Below are 14391 nucleotides of genomic sequence, written 5' to 3' on the forward strand. Positions count from 1 at the left end.
TTTCAGAAACTAGTATTTTATAAAAATTATAAGATGGTACACTTGAAGAATGATAAATAAAGCTGTGGACATCATACATGAATGATAAATAAAACCTTCGGCATGGCAGACTGCAGGATCAGTTGTTTAGTTCAGTACATTATCTCACTCTTGAAGTTAGCTTAAAATCAGTACTTACAGCAACAGCGGAATGTTGCTGTATCTAAATTGTGTCCCTGAGGCATTAATATCCACTATATAATGTTCTCCTGATCCTAAAGGACAGAGACATCTAATAGAGTTGTAAATGCTTTATTGCTATAGCTATATAATTTGAGAATCTGGTGCTGACTGACTTGGCTGATAACCTGAAGTTTTGTTTAAAAAACTGAAATGCCAATAAAGAGATCCAGCCAATCCAGTCCTCTCTTTCCCCTGAGATAAAATACAAAATGCTGCCTATTTACATACAAGAACGGTGAGCAGAAAAACTAACGCAGACAGACCTCCACCTCCCTCTGCCCAAGGAAATCTGTTCTGCCAATTACATTCTTACTCCCTGTGAGCACAGCAGAGCCATGGTTTTCATCAAACAGATTTTGTTCACTACTAATGTTTTAAGGAAATAATTGATAATTGTAACCAAAGAATCAAGATATAGAACTCAGAAAAGTATTTCCCTTCATTATAATTGCTTGTTTATTGAGAAAAGCTACATCCATGCTTAAACCCAACCCACTATATTAAAGGCAGAGACATTTGCGGTTTCCAAGAGCTGCCACCAAAAACCTACTGATTTACGTGATCATAAAATTCATTTTATTACACCCACCAAATTGTAGATGTAAATATTTCAAAATATGTTTGTGTTCGACACTGCAGCATCAATTTGAATTAATATAGCATTGAAAATAGAAATACTAAGCAGGCATTTGAGTAGTCCCTTCTTGCTACACTACGTTTTCAGTATGTCAGGACTCCCTTGTAAAATACACTACACTTTTATTTATCATCCCCCGCTCTCCAAGTTCTAGTGGTAGAGAATTCATCTATGCTGCACTTTAAAATAACAGGTAGATCTGACGTGAAAGATTTTATTCAGTTTCAAGATAGGGAATGCTGATGCTAAAACTTGCTTCCACTCATTAGACAGGGCTTAACGTGGTTTGTAAACAGTGACTGAAAGGACTGATAACAATTTGATAGAATTTCTGTAATTGTCATTTTGGTGTGCTGTTCAAGGCAGAAAAATACAACAGTCTTGCCTCAAGGAGCTTACAATCGAATTAGATAAATCAGCAAAGAAAATACTGCCCTTCCTAAACAAACAGGCCAGATGGGGCTGGTCACCGAAGAAAATAATCTTCCCATTTTGTGGGTGAACTTGTAGTCTGCCGTCCCCTATTCTGCTGGGATCTGTGTGGCTACTGAAAAGTCTGCATAAACGTTAAGTTACTGAAACCTACTTACAGTAGAAGGTCGCAAAGTTAAAAGCTTGCTACAAAGGACATATCAAATTACAACCTAGGTTAAACAGGTATTTAAAAGTTAATTACTCACAAAATGAACACAAATGTGAAAAATCACCAGTAAAAAACAAACTGCAAAAGTGTACAACTGTTCCTGAAATTGTATAGGTACCGACCCAGCAAAGATAAGATTAGGAGCTTTTAAAGGCTCCTTTCATTCTCTTCAAACTGTTTCAGGATGCTAGAAATCCTGTCAACCTTGATGTTAGACACATTATATACTTGTGAAACAAAGCAAAAGCACAAGCACATATTGAAACATCTTATTCAAAACCTTCACATCCCAGAGCAAGAGCAAACCTTTTTTAAAGGCAAAACCACAAGCGCTCTACTCCCCAACAGACGACCAGCATCCCATTATTTCTAAACCAGGGTTTCTTTTAAAAGAAAACTTTTAAGTTGTGATTGAGAGGGAAATCCTCAAAGACACAACAGGGTGAGGCTGGGGAGAGTAGTAATAGGCTTGGAAGAATGAACAACCATGTCACTCAGCCACCCGCCTACCAGCGCAGGGGCAAGACTGTACATGAAGAAAGGAGTCAAGAGTAACCATGAGAGCAGAACTGCAAGCTTGGGCACGGGCAGTTTGAGATACCTGGTTAAAGGCAGGTTAAGGGGAGACCTCACATATAGCCGGAGAGGTTAACAACTAGCGAGTGAATCTGTTTTGTGAGACATACACTGGAAGTCAGAGATCCCAAGAAGGAGGAAAAGCAGGGAACTACTGTAAGAAAGGCAGGTGTTGCTTTTGCAGAGGAGAAAAGCCGTTTCCATCAGAGGTGACATGATAAGGGAATGACTAAGACAAAGAGGCTCCAGCAAAGCTTGTAGAACATCTCTTATCACACAGAAAAAAGGACAAACTGATTCATACTGCATTAGTGTCTAGAAGGGTAGGCAAACATTTAACCATGGCTAATGACATTGAGCAATTTTTTTTACCAAAAAGGAAAGAAATAAACTAGTCAGATAATCCCTTTAGGTCTAGCATAAAGAGAAGTAAACAGAGGCAAGACATCCAGGAAGAATTTTAGGCGCCTCGGACAGACTCTGAACCCTGGAGTACCTAACCAATGGGAAACAGGGGAGGGAAAAATTTGGCTAGGATTAGGAAATAAAAAGGTGTGTTTCAAGAACTGAAAGTGTGCCTACTTGCTAGGTCACCCGCTCTTGCAAGAACGTGAATAAAAATGTGCTTAACAGAGGATTCTGCCTGAGCCTATTTCATTTGGACCAGAACTTATTTCTCACACTACTGCTCTTTCTCCTCACTATATTTATAGTATAATTCTCCAAAGTTTTAGAGATTTCAGTGGTGGAGGAAGCCATTACTGCAATCTATTCTGATAATCTACATAGCTCTGTGCACAATTTTATCCCATAATTTTGCACTAAAATTGTAACTTCTGTTTGAGCTAGAATGCTTCCTAAGAGACAGTCTTTTGACTTAAGTAAACAAGTTCAAGGTGTAAACGTGTAAAATCTTTCCAGTAAATTATTCCTGCCTATCAATCATCTTTATTTGATTTTATCAAGATTCCACTTACTTGGTCTTGCCACAGTAACATTTGAATTTACAGCTTCTCTACACAGAGTTGTTTCCAGTTCTCATTCCTAATTAACCCCCTCTGACTGCCCACAGAAGAGGGCAATATGGGAGTAAGTTTCACATATACTTTTACTTTTTCTACTCTTCCTTCCATGTCTGTTTTTTTTGTCCACTGTTGGAGACAAAATACTGGGCTGAACCGGACCTTGACCTGAACTAGCATTGACATTTTTTATGTACTCATGCACTAATTAAAATTTACATTATATTGCCATATATACAGTTAAAGGCAATTAAGAACACATTTATATAGCACTAGGCGTTATATACTTTAAATATTCACAATGCTTTAGAATTAAATTCAAAAGATTTCCTAGGAAAAGGAATACTGCCAAATGACTACTATGAGGCACTGACATAATCTGTTCCCTTAATGAGCATTCAGTCTTGGTGCTGCACTTCCTATTTTTGGAAAGCTGATAAAAACTTTTGAGAAAACCCATGGAAAGTTGTGGTTTAGATTATAAAAGTGTTAGTTTACTCACACCACTGTTGGATCAGAGAAGTGCAATTTAATGAGCACATATGTACAACTAAATTGTAAACCTGGCAAGTTCAAAGATTTCCTGTGCACTAAGTTCCATTAAAAAAAAAAAGAAGTATGCCAATGCGTGTCATTTGAGAAGTCCGTCTTTCCTTTAGCACAAGTGAGTTTTGCCTTCTCAGAAATATATTCCAAATACATTTCCCTCATGGCAGAGGAACCTGTCAGTTTTAAATGAGACTTTTTCATCTTATTTTCTCCATCTGCCCGCGTTCGTATGTGGATAATCCTACTTCCAATCCATTTTGGATCTTGGTAAATGGAAACGTATTACATGGTAGTAAGTCACAGCTGAGAGATGGTAACTTTTTAAAAACTGTTCTACTGGGCTCACAAATGCCCCCACATAATGATGGAATTTAGTTCTATTTTATGAAATAACACTGTAGGAAAAACATGACCTAGTTTGGAGGCTGGAGCAATGCCGCAGATTAAATTTCCTGGCTTGAAAGAAGCAATTCTGAAGTTATGCTTACGGAGTTACCCCAGTTAATAAAATGCAACAGCTTTATTAAGGAATAGCCACTTAAAAAAAGAAAACCAAAAAACCCAAAAAAACGCCACCACATTCAAAGTACTGTTGATTTCCTTTACTAGAGGGAATGTAATGCGAGACAGTGATGCATAGGCTTACCTCACATCTCCCCTCCATTTAAGTTTAATACCAACAAGGAGACAGGAGTTCTTCATGGAGCGTATTCCAAGTCCTGAACTGACAATGAGAACGTGGGCTGCTATGACCCCGACTTTGGAAAAAGAGCCACTGCCTGACAGACTGGAGAGGAGAGAAGCGTCTGCTATCAAAACAACAATCTTAGAGCAACCACCACAAAATTAAAACTGAAGTCAAGAGTTTTGCACGACAAACTCAGAGTTCACAACACGTACGTTGCACCCCAAAGGAGGGAGAACTCTGAGGTCAGGCTTTCTTGCCCTTTCCCCCAAAGCTGGGCTTACGACCATGAGTGCTGACCACAAATGAAAGCCTGCTGCACACAGATACTAACGGGATGCGCATAATCTCACAGGTCAAATCCTGCTCAAACCAAAGCCAGTGAACAGGATAAGCAAATTATGGGATTCAAGTTTAAAAACAAATCAACCAGAAGCCTACTGGTGATGAAATAAACAAAGGCTCAGCCACATGTCTTGTAGAAATACCTAGGAACTTTTTTCCTTCTCAAGTGATTTATATATTGTTTAATTCCTTATCTGCTTGACATGCAGCTCACTAAGAAGTGCATATAGATTCAGTAAACACAAACGCGTTGCCAAATGCATAAAAATGCGTAACTCGTGCAGAAAATAAAATCCATTCATTTGTATTCTGCAGGAGACTATGTCCTAATCTGCAAACACATTTCAGCACAGAGAAAGCCTCTGAAGACTGTACATAGATATTGACAGAGAGATAAGGGCAAATAAAGAAAAAAAAATATGCATTTGAAAGATTTATGTATCTACCTAGCTAGAACTGAAAGAGACAGGATTAATAGATGTGTAATTTAAAATGCATATTGACTAGGTGTCAGTTAATAGGTAAAATTTTGGATCTTTGTAAATCATGGCTAAAACTAACATCTGTGCAACATGAGGGACTTAAAAACATGTAAGTCAGTTCACTTGTATGCACCAGCTACTATTCAGTTTCATAATTCATAATCTAGGTAATAATTAGTACAATCTACATTTAGAACAGAACAGAGTGTTGGAAGACACGCCTAGAAGTGGCAAGATTTTAATTCTTAAGTATTACTTTTAACTTTAGGCTGTTAAATCAACGACAGCCATTTCCCGCCGTACCTTATGCAAGTGGCTCTTCAATTTACCTTTTCTGACCATCACTACCATCAAGCAGCAGCGCATGCACAAGCTCCCAGTACTCAGCTGTATGTGTAACTGTTGTCTTGGTAAGTCTGCAATTCTTGCTAATAGAGGAAAAACGATTTTAAAAGCTGTTTTCATGTAAAGGAAAACCTCTCAAAATTAATCTTTCCAAAATGTCATCCTGCAAATAGGCTAAACTGACAAAGCAAAAGATGCATTTTTAGAAAGAACAACCCACAATAAACGGTGATACTCTCTTTTGGGAACAACAGGATGTTGATGTTGACTCAAGTTTTAAATAATATTTCAGTACTACTATTTTCAGTAAAAAATAGAAAAGAAAGACTTCAACTTTTAAAGCAAAATTCCATCCATATTTATGACCTAGACCAGGAGCACATAAAGTACCAAGTGGATGGACACCAAAAAATTATTTAAGCTGTAAAAACTGAAAAAAACCAAGTAGCTCAGATGCAGCCATAAAAATAATCAGAAAAAGGTAGGCAGCATCACGGACTGTCACACCAAATGGCAATTGGTGGTTTTCCTTTCGATTTGATGTTAGTGAAAGTCCTAGCAGTCAGTCATCACAGCCGAGTCCCTGTGTCGTAACAGCAACAATATGGGAAAAACCCTCACTCTCTCAATCAACATGAACTATGAAATTACTATGAAGTATGCACTATTTTAAGAATATCTGAGTGGGGCTCCTCAGATGATACAGAGTTTACAGACCTCAAAATAAAAAGTGTCAGCTAGCAAGACAGTTGACAGAATAAGAAAAGGCTGTTTGGAAAAAAAAGCATGGCATCATAATTATTAATACAAAATACTCATTTAGATATTAACAAGATAATACATAAAGAAAAGAAGTTTTACACTTTACTTATATTTTCAAAAGGCTTTTATCAACATTGCTGACTAGAAACCACTGAAGAACTTGATCTGCTAACAGGAACAAAACCAAAAAACACAAAGCAAAAAAAACAGTTTATGATCACATAGTGAAGCTAAAAAGTAGAATTTCTCATGATTTTATGACTGCTTCTTTGCTTATCTAAATAAAATGATGGTTTTGGAGGACTGCAAGCATTGAACAGATAATACTGCACACAAATGAGCTAGTTTATGTTTGTCAAGGACACCATAGAAAAAAAAAATCTTCAATTGATTTAAAAAAAAAATAAATCTAGGATAAGTAAATGACCCTATGATGGCAAATAAAATGTAACAAAGGTAAAACCATCACATTTTAAGATATGCTAAATTAGCCTCATCGAGTCAAAACAGGAACCTGAGCCCCACTGAATGAAATTCAAAGACCTCTGGTTAATGTAGCTGAAGTCAAGAGAGCAATCAAGGTGTTGGGATGCATAAACACAGGCTGTTAATTTCCACAAGAACATCACATTCACTTCTCCAATTGCCTCCTTTCAGGAGGTATACCGAGTATCACAGTGGGCTCCGAGACAGAGGGGAGAATACTTAGATGTAGAAAGCACTGTGGATGAGGTACGTGATTGGAATTGTTTATTTAGACTGAGTAAACAACAGAATAAGGAAAAAAAAGTGATGAAGTGCGTAAAACAGAGGAGGGATTTTGATTTTCTGGATTTTACTATCCTGTAAAACAGAACACCACCACATAAAGAGGTAACAAAAAAAAAAAAAATCCTTCCACAAAGTTTCAGCATGTTTTGCACTCGATGAATTCAGCACGACACCCAAGGCTGAATCACAGTTCATCCACCAATTTCTTTGCAACATACTAATAAACTCTAAGCACATCACTAATGACTCTTAATTTTTCTGAAACTGAGATAAAAGCAGCATATGCTATGTTTAAACCATTCTCCACTTATACCTTCATTACAAAAGACTTATTACAGAAGGTGAATTATCCTCCATGAATCCACTCCAGAGCGCTCTTATCTTCCTCTGAAGCAACTGCTGCTAGCCACAGAATACTGTAGTACCCAGGGCGTGCATTCAAAACCATCGTGTTCACTCGAGCTATACTGCTTTTCTCTCCACTTTGTCTTATCCATTTTACTTGTGTAGTTAATGGAAAATATTTCATTTGCATCTTAAAGTATTTAATTAATCATACAGGCTACAATTTATGTTCCCAGAAAAAATACATTTCACATGTTCTCATATGGATAAATTGCACCTTCAAGGAACGGAAATTAGTGTTTTAAAATATTAATTAAAACTTAAATTAAATTTCTTAAACTTAATTTTTATGCATTACCACTAGAGAAACAATGTCTCAAGAATTATAAACAACATCATAACAAATCTACTCAAAGTTGATAGGACCATAAATCTTTCTTCTACTTAAGCATTTTTCACAAATAAAAGATGGCTGAGGATTAAAGAGATACAGCTTCTTCGCTTGTATTTTGCCAGATCAGGCTAAATACAGGTCATTGTTACCTGACTTCAGCAAAATGACTTGGGAATTCTTACATCTCACTGTGCTTTCCAAATCCTTACATTTAAATCTCTCTGACACAAGTAGAGGCAATTGGAAAAAGTTGAAAATCATCGTATGTTGACTTATTCCCATTGAGACCTTTCTTTATAAAGTTACATGAAGAATCATGTAAGCAGATATACATTTTTGATATAACTGGGGGAAGAAGGACAAAAGAGCAATGGAGGCTTGACAAGCCATACCCAAGTTCTCAGAAAGCCATTATGTTACTGAGGTTGCTGAGACAGAAAACTTGGATAAGGCATACATAAATTGCCTATATGAAGGAAGGGCAAACGTGCACGCGATGTACACAACACAAGTGCAAATTAATCATGCATTTTTTAAAGCTAAACTTTTGGGAATGTCAGGGTTTAACCCCAACCAGCAAGTAGGACCACACAGCCACTCGCTCACTCCCCCACAAGGGTAGGAGAAGAAGAAAAGGAAGGGAAAGGGGAAAAAAAACCCAAAACCTTGTGGGCTGAGATAAAGACAGTTTAATAGAACAATCACAGAAAAGGAAAATAACAACAATAATGGTAAAAGAATATACAAAATAAGGTGATATAACACAAGTTGCTCTCGCCACCCGATGATCAGTTGCCCAGTCCATCCCAAGCAGTGACTGCAGACTCCTGTCCCCCAGCCAACCCCCATCTATATACCGAGCATGGCGTCTGTGGTATGGAATATTCCTTTGGCCAGCTTGTCCTGTCCATGCTCCCTCTCAGCTTCTATAGGAAGCTGAAAGAGTCCTTGACTAACATCATCTGGCAACAGCTAAAACAATATGCATTACCAGCACCATTCTCACATCAGCAGTTACTAGAAAGAAAAGTAACTATCCCAGGTGAAACCAGGAAAAGGAAAAAAAAAAAAAACAGATAAAATAAGAAAGGTGCCTCAAGTTAGAATCTTAAATTCGTATTAGATATCCTTTCCAAATTTCAAAAATGCTTAGCGCTCAGCAGCTCTGTATACCACAAGATCATGAAAAAAACATAATATAACAATATGAGGGGAAAGGCTAAATGAAATTACCTTCTCCAAATGACAAAGCTATTTGCATTTAAGTAGCATGCAAACAGTAATTACATTTTGCATTTGCATAATAATTACACAATCCCTTCAAGACAAGGTGTGTCTTATATAAGCTTCACAATTATTAACTTCTTATCTTAAACTAACCCTTGGTTTACCTAGAGAAGCTTTGTCAGTGCTGCTCTAACTTCCTGGGGCAAAACCCCAACTCTTATTACTGTAACTTATGCCTTGTAACTGGTCACTGAACTGAACGACAACGTACACAACACATAACTGTTAGTTGGTACCTTGCATATGTTAGACAGTGCTGTGAGTCATTACAGACTACATTTTTATGTAATATATGAAAACAAATGGATTTCCCATCTTAGATTGATACAGCTAAAATTTGATATGAATATTCTAAACCATGTTCTTCTCAGCCCCACCCGACATTTTTTTATATATATAAAAAAGGCAGTATTTTGACCCATATTTTTCATGCACCAGTTAACTAGAAAATTACAGAACCTGAAGAGCTCAGATAAAATTCATCAAGGGGATTAAAACAACGCATGCCTCCTCCCTCCAGTAGCATGGGATACCACTGGAATATGAATTAAGGACTCTCACGCCTTTGAAAAATGAGGACCCCTGAATTTTTAATTTTGTTAACTAATCATTAAAGAACTGGAAATTGCTGCGTTTCTGACTGTTTGATAGGTAGCTGCTTCCATAAAGCACATTTTTAATTTTGTAAGAGCTGGCCTGTTTCCCAGCAGCACATTGATTTGTGGGACCACTACTTACAGCACCTAGAGCATAATTAAATATTAAGTCCCTCCTTGATGTATGCAAAGTCTGACTAAGAGGATTAGTAGACACACAGAGGGTGGCTTTCACACATTTTCTGGTAATTGAACACTGCAATATCATTAAACTTATCTTTACTCAATAGAAATCCACATCCATCCTTTACAAAATCTGCTGTCCCTCTTTGTACCAAGGAATGGTAAAGGAAAAGAAGAATCCCTTAAAATCATTTAAGAAAAGTCAAGCAAGTAAGGACAAAACAATCTAGAAGTAAGATAATGAATACATTTTTTGAAATACTTACAATTTAAAGTTCTTTAAAAACAAAAAACAAAAAAAAAAACCCAAAAACCAAAAGAAACCAAACCAACAAACCAAACCAGCACACCCGCCCCACAACCTAAAAATACCTTTTTTTTTTTTTTTTTTTAAATGTGATCAAGGGGTTTACTACCTCACTGGATGAGAAAGGATGACCAAATTAATAAAGGTGCAGTGATGTTAGAGAAATTGATACCTACAGACGAGGCACAGACTGACATAGCATCCCAAGCACACCTTTATTACAGTATTGTATGCGCATCTTCATATAATTAGCTCTGAAAGGTTTGAGCTTATCTAGCACAGTACTTGAGCTTTTTACTACATGGCTGCTTGCACTACTTGCTTGCTCACCAGCAAAAGAGTAGAGCGCACTGAAGTGATCAGCAACTCTGTTTTAGGAACAAATGGAGCGCTGCTTGTACTAAGTACAAACTTCTTCCCTCACAAAAAACAGGCGTTTTCCTTTCCGAAACAAAGAGTATTCTAAAAAACCACCACTTCAGGAAACAGAAATTATTAACATAGTATATGGAGAAACCTAAACAGGCTGGAAGATTGGGCCAAGAAGAACGACAGGAGGTTTAACAGGTGTGCTGCACCTGGGACAGCCCGGCTGAGGGGGCCTTGGGGGTCCAGGTGGGCAGAGAGCTACACCTGAGCCAGCAGCATATGCAATGCATTCCATTCACTCCCGAGATAAAAGCAAATGGATGCGACTTTCATGTTGTAAAGTTATATACATTTTGATTTATCAGATTATGGAAGAAAATAAAAGTTATCTATTTCTCAAACAAGTGTAATGAGTCTCACAAGGTTTCTGTCAAATACAGGTTCTTTTTCTGCCTTCTACAGAAATGGATGAAAGCTATTATCTATCTGTAACTTTTTTTCTTAAGACATACTCTAGTTGACTCTTTCAGACTTGCAATGCTTTTGGATTGGAAAGTGGTCACAGGCAACACAAATATTGACAAAGGACTGAAGTGAAGACGAAAAATCCATTCACAGACAGACACCTGAAGAGCAGCTGAGGAGTTAAGTGCTGGTATCATTGTGAATGCAAAAGAAAAAGTAATTCCTAAAGAAAGCAAGAGATAAGCATTTTCTTTTTCTTTTAAGATTTTTACTATGATTATTCCCTTGGATGATCTTCGCACAGTGAGTCAAAACTGAGATATTGCTTTTGTTTGATACGAATACAAAATATTTTTGTGCATAGATTTTTTTTGAGGAACTATTAGAAACATTCTATTTTAGTTCCATAAGGTCTTGCCATGGCGGGGAGTCATTTAGAAAACGGATGAAAAGTAACTCTGCTTCTGCATAATTCTACATGCAGCAAGTGATACTCACGTGACTTCAAAACAGCACAGGCTTCAAAGACAAGATTACTTTTTCCTCTTAACTCTTTCGTATATTTTTATTGTACTTAGAAATGTACAACCTCTAAAAATATGCATGTTGATATTAAGCACTTCACCAAAATGAGTCATGAAATAAAGCAGTTAAAACATTAATGAATAACCAACAAGAGCCTTTTTGTATATATGGATGTTTTTTAATATTCTACTTGACAAACTCAAGTGTTTTCTCTCCTGAGAGCATTCACTAGATAATCCTTATTAGTCTCAGATAACTTTTGCTTATACTTAAAAAATGTCACCCTTTAATTCAGAAGGAAGGTTAATCTGGTTTAGACTCGAAAACTTGAGCAAGAAGTACTCTGTCTCTCTCAGGTGGAAATAAATAACTAAGAGTAACTTCTTTCACCAATGATTTTACCTTATTTTTTTTCCTGATTTCACACTGAAAAAATCTTAAAATCATCACATGGCTAATTAAAGGTGTGAACTGTTTTTAAGCTACTACTGTCTTTCAGTTGTTAGGTGCTGCCCCCTAAGAGACAACAGCAGACTAACTGTGACTGAATGCATTCCCTATTAATTAAGGGTTTGCATTTGATAGTGTCCTTAATGTTCCACCTACACAGTCATGGAATAAGATCCCGAGGGGGAAAAAAAAAAAAAAAAAAAAAGAGAATAGCCAGTAATTCTCATTCTAATTCTGACTATAACGTTACACCTAGTAGAAGATAAATAGGGAGAATAGAATTGACAGAAAAAATGGTCAAAAAGGGAAGAAGATACAAAAACTTCAAAGTCAGTGCTTCACATGGAGGAAAGTCATTAGTGCTTAATCAAGTTTGGTATTATGTACTCCTCATCCCAAACAAAAGCTGAGGAATCCATTAACTTTATATCTATGTTTTTTCAAGGAATGTATTAGAAACCTGAGTCAAAAGGAAAGTAGGATGAGTTCCCGTAACAACAGCATGCATCGCAACCATATATTGCAAACCAGCATTTCATCATATAATCCTTGTATAAAACCAGTCTTATGCTATCATTTATAGCAATCAACATTAATACCTTTGTTTCCGGCCAGCAAGCTTTGAGAACAGCTTGCGTCCTGAAGTACACGAGTAGCTTGCTATCCTCATCACTGAGATGGAAGGCTTGCTCCAGAATTTGCAATACTCTGATGCGAGGCTTCACTGCTAGGGAGTCATCACCACAGAAAGGTCTCAACCACTCCAGAAGGTCATCTGAAGAAACTACTTTCTCCCTGTAATTAAACAATGCTGTGTTAAACAGTCTTTGGTAATCCTAATCAAAGTAGTACATATATTTTCAAAGCTGTTGACAAGTACATTCAATATTTAACAAATATGTAACACTGGAAACGGAACAGCTCACCTCTGTGAGGATGCAGAGAAACGAGCCCTCGTAAATCAGGTACCTAAAGCTAAGTGGGGTAAGAACTTTTTTTGAACTTCAAATAACCATGTAATACCACAGAAATCCATCTACACAGTTATATATTCTCTCACATAGTAGCTTGACTGCCAGTCGTATCGTAATGGTGCTGGATTTCAGCACCTGAAAATCCAGGCCTTTCACGATGCCTGGTCCTGACTGATGCCTGTACTTCTACGCCATCTGACTTAAAATGCAAGCAGTCGAGCCGCTTTTCCATAAAGTACGACGTTTTTATATCTAACGCTTATTCATATTGCCCCATATTCTCTTTCTTTCCTTACAAGTCCCTCCTTTACACTACACACACACAAATTAGTTTCTCCTCATTGTAGCTCGAGCCATTTCTTATTTTTTTTCTGCACCACCTCTACCCAGCGTGATTATTGTATCTTCTAATATGATAATGATTGCAGAATGCCCATAAACCCAAGAAAGAAAAAAAAGAGATGTTAAGGGAAAAAAAAAGAAAAAAAAGAAAATTTAAGCTTTTGAATTTTCCTCACTTGGCTAATTAGAAAAACTCTTAATTAAATCATTCTATTTAAAAAGTGTATTATACTGAATACATTCTAACTGTGTGAAAGCACTTACAGTACACAGATTACCATGAGCTCACCAACCAGTCATCAGTTCCGGACAGAATAATCTGTCATGTGCCTAAACTAACATGTAACAAATCAGTAAATGTTATTCTGCTATCTTTGAGTAGTATTTTAAACTAATTTTCTTTTCTTAAAAAAAATTTAAAAATCCAGAAAGTGGTTCCAGGTGGAGTGTGATTTATAACTAATGTTCCCTTATTTGTCTTAACAAGACAGATGGGAAAGCAATATCAGACAGAAAACACCAATTTAACCTGTCTTGCAGCTCTGAAATAATAAACATTGACAGCTTAGGTTTTCATATTACAAGGATTTCAATTTTACTTAGGCTTTATATTGTCTGAATGATGCTGTTAGCTCAGAACTTCAGCTAAATTAGACATGCCTCTGCTGAACAGGCGGCATTCAAACTGTAAATTAAAAGTTTGGGAATTAAGAGGATGATCTGGAGTATTTCAAGAGTTTTGTAGAGCTCACATCTGACGTTTATATATTTTTTTCCTAAGGGAAATATTTATATTTTATAAATTAAATAGCTCAGGTTTAGAGAGATAAATAAGAACAAGTATTTAAATGGATGTAAACGATCTCCCATAATCACAATGACTTTGACTCCAACTTACTGTTTCAGCAGTTAAATATTGATGAAGTATACAAATAAGAGAGTCCAGAAAGTGTATCTCAGAATAAAACAGTATTGACTCTCCCATTCTACCTTATATCGCAAATGAGATTTGCTGTAGATTTTGACATCAGTCTATTTCAATATCCAATATTTAACTAATTTAATATCAGTGGAGAAGCCTCCACACAATAGTGTAATTGTTTGTGTTGGCTACC

The 14391-nt window shown here is 36.7% G+C and overlaps 1 protein-coding gene across 1 annotated transcript in view; it reads right to left on the reverse strand.

Moving 5' to 3' along the window:
* The window catches only part of NBAS (NBAS subunit of NRZ tethering complex), a 194984-nt gene that overhangs the window by 37351 nt on the left and 143242 nt on the right, over positions 1-14391 (reverse strand). Inside the window, 1 exon segment of the mRNA XM_063330494.1 lies at positions 12560-12755. Coding sequence (XP_063186564.1) covers positions 12560-12755 — 196 coding nt within the window.

Source organism: Chroicocephalus ridibundus, chromosome 3 (genome assembly GCF_963924245.1).
Source record: "Chroicocephalus ridibundus chromosome 3, bChrRid1.1, whole genome shotgun sequence".
Lineage (NCBI taxonomy): Eukaryota > Metazoa > Chordata > Aves > Charadriiformes > Laridae > Chroicocephalus > Chroicocephalus ridibundus.